Source organism: Vipera berus (genome assembly GCF_964194415.1).
Source record: "Vipera berus genome assembly, chromosome: W".
Classification (NCBI taxonomy): domain Eukaryota; kingdom Metazoa; phylum Chordata; class Lepidosauria; order Squamata; family Viperidae; genus Vipera; species Vipera berus.
Window position 1 is genome coordinate 73,334,503 of NC_138210.1, and position 14,936 is coordinate 73,349,438.

The following is a 14,936-nucleotide window of genomic DNA, read 5'->3' on the forward strand; positions in this document are numbered from 1 at the left end:
CTGTACTCAGATTTAGTTAGTTCGTTTAATGCCCCAAGGAGAAGAGAGAAAGAGAAACAGGAAGAGAAAGAGAGAGAAAAGAAAGGAATAGAGAGAATAAAATGGGATATTGAAGAAAGGAAAGGATGGGGAGAATTAACTGAAGTAATGATGGAAGGTTATGAAGAAAAGCAATGGAAAGCGTGCAGTCAGATAAAGGAAATCATAATTGACGTTTTCCCATCTTTCACAAGGTTATGGGCTCCTGGCCACAACTCACCATGGCCGAGACGACGCGGGAAACCATGATTGGATCTCCCCGACTGGGGTGAGGCATCCCACGCTTATCCAGTATGAACAAACAGGCATCCAGGATCCCGTGGTCAAACTGATGGGAGAACAGGAGGAAGGTCAACGGAGCAGGGAAGATGGCCGCCCAGGTTCTCTGCTTCGTTTCAGGAGACAGAAATGAATCTCTGGGCAAGGATTCCACCCCTGGGACAGCCATTTTGACCACCTTCTGGGCATTCCCCTGGCCTAGTGAGAAGCTTAGCCATGTTTGCATCGTTTTCAATCTTTCCTTCCTTCCTTCCTTCCTTCCTTCCTTCCTTCCTTCCTTCCTTCCTTCCTTCCTTCCTTCCTTCCTCCTCCCTCTCTCCCTCCCTCCAAAGTGATTGTCTTCCCTAAAAATGTCTTTTCTCTTTTCCTTTCCTTTCCTTTCCTTTCCTTTCCTTTCCTCTTTTTTATTTCCTTTCCATTCCTCACTAATAAAGCTTTTGTTTATACAGAATACAGAATAACAGAATTGGAAGGGACCCTGGAGGTGTTCTAGTCCATCCCCCTGGCCTATACCATTTCAGACAAATAACTGTGTAATCTCTCTCCCTCCCTCCTTCTCTCTCTCTCTCTCTCTCTCTCTCTCTCTCTCTCTCTCTCTCTCTCTCTCTCTCTCTCTTTCTTTCTTTCTTTTCCTTCCTTCCTTCCTTCCTTCCTTCCTTCCTTCCTTCCTTCCTTCCTTCCTTCTTTTCTTTCTTTCTCTTCTTTCTTTCTTTCCATTTCCCCCTCCTTCCTTCCTTCCTTCCTTCCATCCTTCCTTTCTTTCTTTCTTTCTTTCTTTCTTTCTTTCTTTCTTTCTTTCTTTCTTTCTTTCTTTCTTTCTTTCTTTCTTTCTTTCTTTTTCTTTCTTTCTTTCTTTCTTTCTTTCTTTCTTTCTTTCTTTCTTTCTTTCTTTCTTTCTTTCTTTCTTTTCCTTCCTTCCTTCCTTCCTTCCTCTTCTTTCTTTCTTTCTTTCCATTTCCCCCTCCTTCCTTCCTTCCTTCCTTCCATCCTTTCTCTTTTTCTTTCTTTCTTTCTTTCTTTCTTCTTTCTTTCTTTCTTTCTTTCTTTCTTTCTTTCTTTCTTTCTTTTTCTTTCTTTCTTTCTTTCTTTCTTTCTTTCTTTCTTTCTTTCTTTCTTTCTTTCTTTCCCCTTCCTTCCTTCCTTTTCTTTCTTTCTTTCTTTCTTTCTTTCTTTCTTTCTTTCTTTCTTTCTTTCTTTCTTTCTTTCTTTCTTTCTTTCTTTCTTTCTTTCCATTTCCCCCTTTTCTTTCTTTCTTTCCCCTTCCTTCCTTCCTTCCTTCCTTTTCTTTCTTTCCATTTCCCCCTCTTTTCTTTCTTTCCCCTTCCTCCCTCCCTCCCTTCCTTCCTTCCTTCCTTCCTTCCTTCCTTCCTTCCTTCCTTTTTCTTTCTCCCTTTCTCTTCTTTCTTTCTTTCTTTCTTTCTTTCTTTCTTTCTTTCTTTCTTTCTTTCTTTCTTTCTCTCTCTCTCTCTCTCTCTCTCTCTCTCTCTCTCTCTTTCTTTCTTTCTTTCATCTTTCTTTCTTTCTTTCTTTCTTTCTTTCTTTCTTTCTTTCTTTCTTTCTTTCTTTCTTTCTTTCTTTCTTTCTTTCTTTCTTTCTTTCTTTCTTTCTTTCTTTCTTTCTTTCTTCAAACATCTTATATTCCCTCACTGGTTCCTTAGATTTCTCAGTTTTTCAACTTTAACAAAACAGGCACCGAATTCTTGCACGGCAGCTGCTCACAGTAAATGTGACCCAAAGGCAATTTGGGGTTTGTAGGCACAGCTATAAATCCAGACTCCTTTCCAAGACCATTTGCTCCTCAATCATTTTTGCAAGGAGGAGGAGAAAAGGCACCTTACCTGGGCGTAGTTCCATGTTCGCTCCCCAATCTGACTTTCTGTTCCGTAATAAATTCTCCCCGTTTCGTTCAGCACATATTCCTTGAGACAGTCAGTCTGTTGCAGGTAGACCGAATCCTCTAAAAGAGGAGAAAAACGAGGGAAATTCAAGTAAATGGGAAACCTTAATTTCTTTTGAAAACATTTCAAAGGGAGGAAGGAGCCAATTCAGCCACAAAGCACACTTTGGTGATCTAATGTACCTTTAAAAAACAACAACAACATCCTTTAGTTGGAGAAATTAAAATACTTTTGCTTCTGCTATTTCCTGGCAGGGAAAAATGGATTTGATGTTTACTGTTTGTCCTTTATGCCTGCGCCACTTTGCGATCCCTCCGGAAAAAAATTAGCTTCGTTAAAATTGTCACAATAAAATGCTATTTTTCTAAAATACAGGCAGTCCTCGACTTACAACGCTTCATGTAGTGACCGTTTGAAGTTACAACGGTGGTGAAAAAAAGTGGCTTACGACTGTTTTTCACCACTTACGACCGTGATCAAAATTCAGATCCTTGGCAACCGACTCACATTTATGACAGACCCAGTGTCTGGGGTCAGGCGATTCCCCTTTGGTGACCTTCTGATAAGCAACGTCCATGGGGTCAAGGAAGGTTGTAAAATGGGGGAAAAATTCACTTAATGACCATCTCACTTAGTGGAAATTTGGGGCTCGGTTTTGGTCGTAAGCCGAGGACTTGAAGCATCTCTCTTTGGGCAAAAGCTTTCCAGTGACGGATGAACAAACGTAATGAAGTCATTTCCTGATGGTTGATCAACATAAAAAAAATAGATTAAAGGATTTTATCTTTCTTTTCCTTCCTGCCCAGAGAACATGGCCTAAGTGTTCCATTTAGGGTGTGTGTTTGTGTTTGTGTGAGTCCTTGTTTTCTTTTTTTTTTCTGTGTGCCAAGCTAAAGATTTATTTGCTCTGGTCTTTCCTTCCATGAATAGCAGAGAGAAAATTTATTCCTTTCCCCAGCCCGGTTTTTCTGCCTCTCCTTAACCTTCCCTGCAGATCAGAAAGCAAACAGGAATTGGGGTGTGGAGTGTGACACAATTCCTAGGTTTTACATATGGAATGACCACACCACACCTGCCAGTTTCCTTCCAAAAGGTCCCAAAGTAAGGAATTTCTTATTTACAAAGAGAAGGATGGGGTAATTCCCATTTTCCCCTCTTAAGAAACGGCCACGTCAAAGTCCAGTCGTCAAACTGAACTCCGATCTCTAAGAAATACCTTCAAATGCAAAAATAGAATAGAATAGAATAGAAAATATAGAATAGAACAGAACAGAACAGAAAATGGAATGGAATAGAACAGAATAGAACAGAGAACGGAATAGAATAGAATAGAGAACAGAATAGAAGAGGATAGGATAGGATAGGATAGGATAGGATAGGATAGGATAGGATAGGATAGGATAGGATAGGATAGGATAGGATAGGATAGAAAATATAGAATAGAAAATTAGAATAGAATAGAATAGGATAGAATAGGATAGGATAGGATAGGATAGGATAGGATAGGATAGGATAGAAAATATAGAATAGAAAATTAGAATAGAATAGAATAGAACAGAATAGGATAGGATAGGATAGGGTAGGATAGGATAGGATAGGATAGGATAGGATAGGATAGGATAGGATAGAAAATATAGAATAGAAAATTAGAATAGAATAGGATAGGATAGGATAGGGTAGGATAGGATAGGATAGGATACAATAGGATAGAAAATATAGAATAGAAAATTAGAATAGAATAGAATAGAATAGAATAGAATAGAATAGAATAGAATAGAATAGAATAGAATAGAATAGAATAGAATAGAATAGAATAGAGTTGGAAGGGACCTTGGAGGTCATCTAGTCCAACCCCCTGTTCAGGCAGGAAACCCCTATATACCATTTCAGACACATGGCTGTCTGATCTCTTCTTAAAAACTTCCAGTGTTGGAAGTAAATCCAGTTACAGGTGGTCCTTGACTTACGACCACAACGGAGCCGAAAATTTCCCTTCCGAAGCGAGACATTTGTTGAGTGCATTTTGCCCCACTTTACGACCTTCCTAGCCACGGTCGTTAAGCGAATCGATGCAGTTGTCAAGTGACTCACACGGTGGTTAAGTGAACCCGCCTTCCCCCCATCGACTTTGCTTTTCAGAAGGTCGCCCAAGGGAAAATCACGTGGCACACCCTCCCCCCCTGGGACGCTATGACCGTCATAAATGCGAGTCAGTTGCCAAGCATCCGAATTTTTGATCCCGTGACCGCGGGGATGATGTAGCGGTCGCTAAGCGGGGAAAAAGGGTCCTAAGTCCCGTCTTTCCAGTGCCGTCGTCACTCCGGTCACTAAACGGAACCTTTGTAAGTCGAGGACTTCCCTGTAATCTCTAGTTCTGATAAAGACGGTTTGCGGTGCAGCTAGCGAGGAACCCGGCCGAAAGGAAAAATAATGCATTTTTGTTTTTCCTTCCCGATCCTTCCTTCCTTCCCTTCCTCTTTCTCGACCTGTCTGGGTACATATACAATCCTTTTCCCACGCCCTGCTGACTCGGGCAGACAATTAAGCCTGCGCCTTTCGCACCCAGGTCAAGAGGGTGTGTGTCGTGCCAAGGAGATTTAGGTCGGATTGTTTGGAGCATCTTTGATGAACCGTGGGGGGGGGGAGAAAGGAGATCTCCTGTTTACGGCACAGCTTTCTGCCCGTTTTCTCACGGTGGATTTTTAGACCGTCCAGCCAACCGTCCACGTGGCAAAATGCCACGGGGGGGGGGCTCCTCCGCTTACGACCACCCCCGAATTGGTGCCGTTAAGCAAGGCGGTGACGGAGTTACGCCCCCAAACTCTGCAAGGTTTCTGCCACGGTTCTTTGGCAAAATCGCCGCTGTCGTTAAGCGAAAGCCTGCGGTCATTAAGTGAATCCGGCTTTCTCCGTTGACTTTGCTTGCTGGCCGGAAGCCAGCTGGGAAGGTCGCAAGTGGGGAATGATGGGACGCCTGGAGGCTGCAACGGTTGGAAATCCATGCCGGTTTGCCCAGGGCCTGGATTCGAGACACAAAACTGTGGGGATCGTAAAACCCTTGAAGTAAATTTTAACGTCTCTGTTGTGATTGGATAATGGTTTTGTGCGCTGTTACTCATAGAAAGACCACTTTTGCCCAATTTGGGGTAATTCACCCAGCTTTGGGAAGCACTGCTATTAAATCATTATTAAGAAAATCCTTCCTTCCTTCCTTCCTTCCTTCCTTCCTTCCTTCCTTCCTTCCTTCCATCCATTTACCCACCCTTCCATCGATTCCTCATCTCCTTCCTTCCTTCCTTCCTTCCTTCCTTCCTTCCTTCCTTCCTTCCTTCCTTCCTTCCATCCATTTACCCACCCTTCCATCGATTCCTCATCTCCTTCCTTCCTTCCTTCCTACCATCTCTCCATCTCCTTCCTACCTTCCATTCATCCATCCATCCATCCATCCATCCATCCATCCATCTATCCATCCACCATCCTTCCATCATTCCATCTCTCCATCTCTCCAACTTCTTCCTTCCTTCCATCTCTCCATCACCTTCCTTCCTACCTTCCATTCATCCATCCATTCATTCACCCATCCTTCCATCCATCTCTCCATCTCCTTCCTTCCTACCTACCATCCATCCTTCCTTCCTTCCTTCCTTTTATCCATCCATCCATTATCTCCATCTCCTTCCTTCCTTCCTTCCATCCATCCATTCATTCACCCATCCTTCCTTCCATCCATCCATCTCTCCATCTCCTTCCTTCCTTCCTTCCATCCTTTTATCCATCCATGTGTTTATCCCTCCCTCCCTCCCTCTCTCCCCCTATCCAAAGCGATTGTCCTCCCTAAAAAAAAAAAGGGCCACTGTTTAAGTGATCATTGATCAATAACAGATACGGCACCCCAGTAAAAGGCTGGCTCCGTCAGTCTTCCAGACATCGTGCTGTTCCCCTCCCAGAATCCCCCAGTCGTGCTAACAAAGGGATTCTGGGAGCTGAGCTGCCAAATGAGCTCACCAAATGCCCACTTGAGCAAAGCCAGGCTGCGGATTCCGCTTTCCCCCCTCTGTGTTTCTCTCCCCCCCCCATTCTCCCCAGGACTCACCTGGGCACCAGGGGTTGAAGAGGATGTACACCTCGTTCTTGGGGTCGAAGGGGGCGGCGTACTCGCCCGCCTTGCTCCGGGTCTTCACGCTGAACTGGTACTTGCCCACCACCGCCTTGGGTGAGGGGCAGACGCGGAGACACATGCAGTTGTCGTCCGAGCTGGTCATTTCCGCCGACCAGCCCATGCCGGGCAGGGAGCTGCCGACGGGCACCAGAATGTGGGTCCCCTTCGAGGGATGCGGATTGGAGCCTGCCGGAGAGCAAATGAATAATTGCAATTTTATTATTGATAGAATTAACGATAGGGAGTAGCCGTGGCGATAGATGCCTAGTGTGCAATCCCAAAGCAACGGGAGCATCCCTCAAGCGGCATTGACAAGAATCCCCATCGGTCAATTGCCAAAGGCAGCTTGATCTGGAAGGGCTGAAAAACCCCACGAAGCGACAACATTTGCCTGTTTATTTGCCAAGGGCGATTGGACACGCAAGGAATTTGTTGTCTCCGGCGCATCAGAAGCTCTCGGTGTCCATACGAGCAACGAGGGATTCATCGCGATCGTAATCAACATAAAAAAAAATACATTCATCATAAATCATAAGATGCAACGCTTTAGCGATAGTCACAGGATAAGCAAACGATATAAATCGTACCAGGATACCAAATAAAACAGCACGAATTGTAAGATGCAAGCCACAAAGTTGTGCCCTAAGAAGAGAAGAGTGAGAAGCAGTCACAGGTCACCCTTGCGGTCCTCGACGTACGACCGCAACTGAGCCCCAAATTTCTGTGGTTAAGTGAAAACATTGGTTAAGTGAGTTTGGGCCCCCTTTTATGACCTTTCTTGCGGTGGATCACTGCCTCGTTAACTTACTAACCCGGTCGGTAAGCGAACCTAACTTTCTCGTTGGGTTCGCTCGCCAGGGGAGGGTCACAAAAGGGGATCGCGTGACACACACACACCCAGTGGGACACTGCAACCATCACAAATCTGAGTCAGTTGCCCAACATCTGAATTTTGATCCCGGGGATGCTGCAACGGTCATGTGTGAAAAACGGCCGTAAATCCCCCTTTTTTCCCCCCCAGTGAAGTCGAGGACTACCTGTAAAGCTAAAGTAAATACGCCCTGAAAAAGGGGACTGATCTGTCTGGGCGTCATCCATTCTTGGAAGTACAAGAGGCCTGTTTTGATAACCCGGGTTGACATGGGTTGTGTGAACAGAGCCTGTTGTCTGAAGCCAGATCTCCCACCCAAATGTCAACAGATCCGCCCTTGTGGGTTGAGGTGGGTGGCTCTCACTGTCCCCAAAACAGACATTTTTTTTATCAAGCAGTGCTTAGACGACCAGCTTGGCGCTAAGCCTCGGTTTGCTAAGGAAGGTTAGATAAGGTGCCTGAGAACAACGGTGGGAACAGGCAGTCTCTCCCCTGCCAAACATTCAAGTTTCAAGAGATAAATGTGAATTCTCTGGATTCCACCGCTTGTTCCCTCCCTTAAATAAACCTCAAATCAATGCAAAGGATTTATGAGAGCCCAGCCCAGCCCAGCTGGGTTCCAGTGCCCTTAACCGCAGCTTGATCAGCAGTACAGACCGTGGTTTACTGACTGAGGCAAGCCATTTTCAGCCTGGCAACCACGAGCGAAATTGATGCTCCTTATTCTTGGGGGGAAGTAACAGTCCTTTATCAAAGCTGTTGCTTTCTGGCGGACGGTGGGTCGGTCATAAGCAGAGATCGTCTCTGACTTACGACCACAATTGAGCCCAAAATTTCTGCGGCGGGCAAGGTCGTTAAATGAGTTTTGCCCCATTTTACCACCTTCCGGCAGTTGTTAAGCAAATAGCACGGTTGTTAAGTAAATCCGGATTCCCAACTGACTTTGCTTGTCAGAAGGTCAAAAAAAGGGATCGCGGGATCCCTGGGGACGCTGCCACCGTCGTAAATGTGAGTCAGTTGCCACGTGTCTGAATTTTGATCCCGTGACCACGGGGAAGCTGCAATGGTCGTAACTGTGGAAAACGGTCACAAGTCACATTTTTTGGGGTTGTTGTAACTTTGAACGGTGACTAAACTAGCTGATGTAAGTCAAGGACTATCTGTAAAGATTGCAATAGAAGAAGAAAAAAAATAAGAAAATCAAGTGAATTACTTGACTTTAGGACAGTGTTTCGGCAACTTTAAGAAGGGTGGACTTCAACTCCCAGAATTCCATATGTTGGTCCTTTAAGACAGATGGACTTCAACTCCCAGAATTCCAATGCTGGCACTTTAAGTCGGATGGACTTCAACTCCCAGAATTCCAATGCTGGCCCTTTAAGACGGGTGGACTTCGACTCCCAGAATTCCAATGCTGGCCCTTTAAGACAGGTGGACTTCGACTCCCAGAATTCCAATGCTGGCCCTTTAAGACGGGTGGACTTCGACTCCCAGAATTCCAATGCTGGCCCTTTAAGACGGGTGGACTTCGACTCCCAGAATTCCATATGTTGGTCCTTTAAGACAGGTGGACTTCAACTCCCAGAATTCCCACACTGGCCCTTTAAGACGGGTGGACTTCAACTCCCAGAATTCCAATGCTGGCCCTTTAAGACGGGTGGACTTCAATTCCCAGGATTCCCACACTGGTCCTTTAAGAAGGGTTACAAGGGCCCTGAAACTCCCAGAATTCCCCAGCCAACATATTTTAAAAGTTGCTCAGGTTGAAAAACATTGCTGAGACATTGTTTGAGAAGGAGGTTACAAGACGTAGAAGAAAAATGGAAAACACGTTTTTTTTTGTTTCCAACCTCTGATGTTCTGTTCCTTCTCTATTATTTGGAGTTGCAGGTTAGGGCAAGCAGGGGGGGGGGACTAAATACCTGTTCTCCAGGTGTGGCTCTTTTCACCTCTCAGGTAACAGGGGCAGCAAGGACGAAGGTTACAGGCCGGGTTTTCTAGCTAGTCAGCCGCTATCTAGGTTACGTAGCAACCAGGTTACTAACTTATCGGCTGTCGTGATTTACTTAACAACGGTGGGAAGAAAGGTCGTAGAACGAGGCAAAAGTCACTTAACAAATGTCTCATTGAATAACAGACATTTGGGGCTATGTTGTGGTCGTTAGGTCGAGGACTACCTGTAAAAGGATAAACCAGGGGTAGGCAACCTTGGCTCTTTTATGACTGGTGGACTTCAACTCCCAGAATTCCTGAGCCAGCCATGCTGAGGGGAAAGGGAGAGGTTTCCATGCTGAGCTATGCTGGCTCAGGAATTCTGGGAGTTGAAGTCCATGAGTCATAAAAGAGCCAAGGTTGCCTACCCCTGGGACAAACTAAGTTGTAGGTTAAGGATCTCCAGACCTGGCAACTTTAGAGTCAGAATTCCCCAGCCAGCTTCCCCCCCCTTTTTTTTCTTCATTTTACTGAAGGCAAGATATATTATGTTTACCACATTCCCACCTTCTATTAAGAAAGTTACCCGATCAAAACATGTGCTGTAAGTAATCTAGCCAGGTTTCTTCTCGTCCCGTTTGTGCTGAATTCTGGGTAAACCCTCGCCGGCTGGGAAATCCTGGCAGTCGAAGTCCACCAGTCTTAAAAAGTGGCCGAGCCTGCTGTAGGCAGAAATGCAACCGGTTCAGTTCCAAGCAGCAAAAAAGCAGAGAGGTGAGGTCACACTTTTGTCAACCTGCCACCCTTTTGGGAAAGTTGAAAGTGGAAAATTGGCCCAAAGGGGTGGGGGGAAATAATAATAATAAAAAAATAACATGTTATGCCTTCAGTTTGTCTTCGGCATGTCATCAAAGCTTAAAATACGCCGTGAAGAAACCCGTGGAAAAAAAACTTGTGCTCCTTTTCACATGCTCTGAATTTTTATGCCACTGAATATCCAGGCCGTCCTCAACTTACAACGGCTTGTTTAGTGACCGTTTGAAGTTGCAATAGCAGTGGGGGAAAAAAAAGGACCGAGGACCGATTTTTACACTTACGACCGTTGCAAACATCCCCACGTTCACGTGATCAAAATTCAGACGCTCGGCAGCCGAGTCGTATTTATGACGGTGGTTGTAAAATGGGGCAAAACTCACTTCACGACCGTCTCGCTTAGCCACGGAAATGGACTCCGTCGTGCTCGTTAAAAGTCGTGGCTTGGGCCCCTTTTGGGATATAATGACAAAGCTGGAGCCTCTTTTCAGATATTGTGAATTTTGCGGTGAATATACAGCCACACCTGCTGTTGATATGCAAAGGGATCCGACAGGCGGGAAAATCATGGCTTCCCTCCATTTCTTTGGCTGCATTAAAAAATAATAATAAATCCATAAATCTATTTCATCAGCTAAGTCATCCAGCATTCAAGGTGTTGGAATGAAGAAGTAATTAGTTTTCAGACACAGTAACTGGTTCTCCCTCCTCCAGAGGTATGGACCAACTCAGCACTTCCTTTAATCAGAATTTTGCATCCTTTCCTCCATGGAGAAGACGTTCCTCTCGTGAGATTTTTAGGGTTTTCCGCCAGAAAGGGCTGGTCCAAAGTCTTAAAGCAATCTCTCTAGGAGATCTTCTCGCAGCTGACATGGATGTTCCCTGGCCTGCTTCCACGTGGACTCCATCTTCAAGGTCTCCTGGCGACATCTCTGCTCCGAAGCAGAAGTCCTATTTCCTTCAGGTGTAGCAAATGGTTGAAGTCCTAAGGATGAAAAAGATTCCCAAAGAACATGGACGCTCCTATCCTGAGGCTTGATGGTCTAACCAAGGTTCTTACAGGGCTTGGTTTCCACCAGACGTAACCACATCCAGGTAGCCTTCAACATTACGATTATTTCTTTAGCTGTCTCTTCACAGAGAAGTTCTCTAGAAGTTTGAAGGGTCATCCCAGGGTCTTCTTTGCCAGGAAGGACTTCCACTGTTTCTTCTTGCCCAGTTGACCTACTTCACTTGGGCTCCATCTTGAATTTGAGGAGACATTTCTCCTGCCGACGTCTCTGCTCCGAAGCAGACGTCCTATTTCCTTCATGTGTAGCAAATGGTTGAAGTCCTAAGGATGAACAAGATTCCCAAAGAACATCCTTAGGCTTGATGGTCTAACCAAGATTCTTACAGGGCTTGGTTTCCACCAGACGTAACCACATCCAGGTAGCCTTCAAAATTACGATTATTTCTTTAGCTGTCTCTTCACGGAGAAGTTCTCTAGAAGTTTGAAGGATCATCCAAGGTTCTCCTTTGCCAGGAAGGGCTTCCTTCCATTGTTTCTCACTCAAGTACTTCTCTCTTCACCCAATACTTTTCTGATGTCGGAGCCATGATGGACTTTGTCCAAGGTCACAGATGGTTTACCAATGCCTGGATTCTTTTAACAATGGTTTGGACAGTTTTAGGCTGGTGTGATTTGGACGGATCAGCCACTGGTGGGAAATTGGTTACGTATCAAGAATAAGCCTCCAAGTTTTGTAAGCTTTGTGGTTTGGTGGACACCACAATTGACATTTGTATGGAAGTCTCCAGGATCTCCTTGATGTGTGGCTTGGCCCTCATTTAGAATTAATAACATTGGTGGAATCTGACCAAGTTATCCCTTCAGAACAAATCTGAAAAAAGGATAAATACTTTTTCATGGGCCCCTTTTATATTGCCACTGGAGATCACTGGATGCTGTCGATTTGCTGAGATCGAAAGCAAACCCCAAAATTCACACAGCCGACGGAACTCCCTGCCACAAGATGAGGCGATAGCTCTAAACGTATACGCTTAAGTTGGTTTGCAGAATGAGTCAGGTAAAAAACAGGTGGAAAGACGCCAGGCATTATTCATCCAGCCCTGTTACTTCGGGCGGATTTTAACTCCCAGAATTAAAATTCCAGCTGGGGAATTCTGGGAGTCGAAGTCCACGCCTCTTAAAGTTGCAGAGGTTGCTAAGTCAGTTGCCGTACCGGGACTTGTCTTGCATCACAATCTGCTATCTCTCGATTGTTTTGTTGCTATGTTTACATGATTGCAACTATCCAGCCATCGTTCCTTGCTGATGCTGGGCGTTGTGCTTGATACAGCAATATTTCTAGGCTGCAACCCTACGCAATAATTCATTGTGCCATGTTCCCTCGGGTGGCGTAGGGTGGGGTGCCCAGTTTAGGACGCGCATTTCATTCCCGGAGAGAGAGAGAGACTTCCAGGGGCAAGTTCCCACTGGAATAAGGTCCCTGTAGAAACACTTCCTGGTGGGCTGCACGGGAAGCCAACTAGCTTGCATTCACGCTCCTGATTCTTACAGTTACAAGACTTCAATCAGAGAATTGGAAGGGACCTTGGAGGTCTTCTAGTCCAACCCCCTGCTCAGGCAGGAAACCCTATACCATCCCAGACAAATGGCTGTCCCGTCTCTTCTTAAAAACCTCCAGTGATGGAGCACCCAGACCTTCTGGTGGCAAGTCGTTCCACTGGTTAATTGTCCTCACTGTCAGGCAGTTTCTCCTCAGTTCTAAGGTTGCTTCTCTCCTTGATGAGTTTCCATCCATTGCTTCTTGTACTGCCTTCAGGCGCTTTGGAGGACGGCTTGACTCCCTCTTCTTTGGGGCAGCCCCTGAGATACTGGAAGACTGCTATCATATCCCTCCTCGTCCTTCTCTTCATTAGACTAGACCAGAGATGGGCAACCTTGCGGCTCTTTTATGACTCGTGGACTTCAACTCCCAGAATTCCTGAGCCGGCATGGCTCAGCTTGGAAACCTCTCTCTTTCCTCTCAGCGGGGCTGGCTCAGGAATTCTGGGAGTTGAAGTCCACGAGTCATAAAAGGGCCAAGGTTGCCTACCCCTGCCCTAGACCATTTCAGACAAAATGGCTGTCCCGCCTCTTCTTAAAAACATCCAGTGTTGGAGCATTCACAGCTTCTGGAGGCAGGTGGTTCCACCGGTTAATTGTCCTCACTTGCAGGAAGTCTCTCCTTAGTTCCAGGTTGCTTCTCTCCTTGATGAGTTTCCATCCGTCGCTTCTTGTCCTGCCTTCTTCAGGTGCTTTGGAGAATAGCTTGACTCCCTCTTCTTTGGGGTAGCCCCTGAGATACTGGAATAACTGCTATCCTGTCCCCCCTCGTCCTTCTCTTCATTAAACTAGACATCCCCAATTCCAGCAACCCTTCTTTGTATGTTTTAGCCTCCGGTGCCCTGATCCTCTTCGTTGCTCTTCTTTGCACCCTTTCCGGAGTCTCGACGTTTTTTTTATATCGCGGCAACCAAGATTTGTTTAGCCTTGGATCCTTCTAGATCTCAAGGAGAGCATTGATTGAATTCAAAGGCATAGCTGGAAGGGCCGGGAGGCATATTAAGAGCTTCAACACCCCAGTCACGCTTTGCTTATCAAAGGGCCAGGAAGTTGATATGATCGCGGGTTATTGTTCTTTTTCTGGCCGGGAGCCTAAGAAAATAAATAATACTAGACAGAGTAGAGGATCCCAGTCTCCAATTAACTCTTCTTAACTAAAAGAAGGCAGGTGTTGCGTTCTCTTTCGGTGTTTCGAGCCTCAAGAGGCAGTGGCTCAATTTTAACCAGCCGGGTGCGTGAAACGCCACCTGGGATATTTCTTTCTAGCCTGGGCAAAGACCTCAGTGCACTGATGATGTCACCTAGTTGGGTCATGCAACGTCTGCAAGCAAATCACCAAGCTCAGAGAGCACCAAGGACCCCACAGTTCTCCTCTCCTCCTCCTCCTCCTCCTCCTCCTCCTCCCTCCATTCCCCTCCTCCTCCTCCTCCTCCTCCCTCCATTCCCCTCCTCCTCCTCCTCCTCCTCCTCTTGCTTCTAGCACTGATGATGTTACCTAGTTGGGTCATGCAACGTCTTAAGCAAATCACCAAGCACAGAGACCACCAAGGACCCCACAGTTCTCCTCTCCTCCTCCTCTTCCTCCTCCTCCTCCCTCCATTCCCCTCCTCCTCCTCCTCCTCCTCCTCCCCCTCCTCCCTCCATTCCCCTCCTCCTCCTCCTCTTGCTTCTAGCACTGATGATGTTACCTAGTCGGGTCATGCAACGTCTTAAGCAAACCCCACAGTTCTCCTCTCCTCCTCCTCTTCCTCCTCTTCCTCCTCCTCCTCCTCCCTCCATTCCCCTCCTCCTCCTCCTCCTCCTCTTGCTTCTAGCACTGATGATGTTACCTAGTCAGGTCATGCAACGTCTTAAGCAAATCTCCAAGCTCAGAGAGCACCAAGGACCCCACAGTTCTCCTCTCCTCCTCCTCCCTCCACAAACCCCTCTCTCTTCTAGCACTGATGATGTTACAACATCTGGAATACACCTGTGATGAGGTGGACACTCTGTGCTTTTGCTCAAACTGTACTTATTGTGCAGGCAGGTGAGATGGGTGGATGTTCATGCCTAGAATTCTTCAGCCAGCCTTTCAATGGAAGGGAGGAAGGAAAGAACGAGGGAGACAGACAAAGGAAGAAAGGAAGGAAAAGAGGTGAAGGGAAAAGAGGGAGGGTGTCAGAATCCATTTTTTGGGAAGTTTTTGTTTTCCTAAGACGTGAATTGGGGTGGGTCCTGACAGAGGGAAGGAAGGAAGGAAGGAAGGAAGGAAGGAAGGAAGGAAGGAAGGGAAAGAGAGGAAGGAAGGAGAGGGAGGGAGGGAAGGAAAGAAAGAAAAAAGAATGATAGAAGAAG

General features: G+C 46.1%; 1 protein-coding gene across 1 annotated transcript in view; it reads right to left on the bottom strand.

Moving 5' to 3' along the window:
- The window catches only part of LOC308676171 (protein-glutamine gamma-glutamyltransferase K-like), a gene marked incomplete at its 3' end in the record, with an annotated part of 52,366 nt that overhangs the window by 13,560 nt on the left and 23,870 nt on the right, over positions 1-14,936 (bottom strand). Inside the window, exons 4-6 of the mRNA XM_081341927.1 lie at positions 6,310-6,561; positions 2,157-2,275; positions 260-367 (exon numbers count right to left, since the gene is read on the bottom strand). Of these exons, the coding sequence (XP_081198053.1) occupies positions 260-367; positions 2,157-2,275; positions 6,310-6,561 (479 nt within the window). The remainder of the gene's footprint in view (positions 1-259; positions 368-2,156; positions 2,276-6,309; positions 6,562-14,936) is intronic.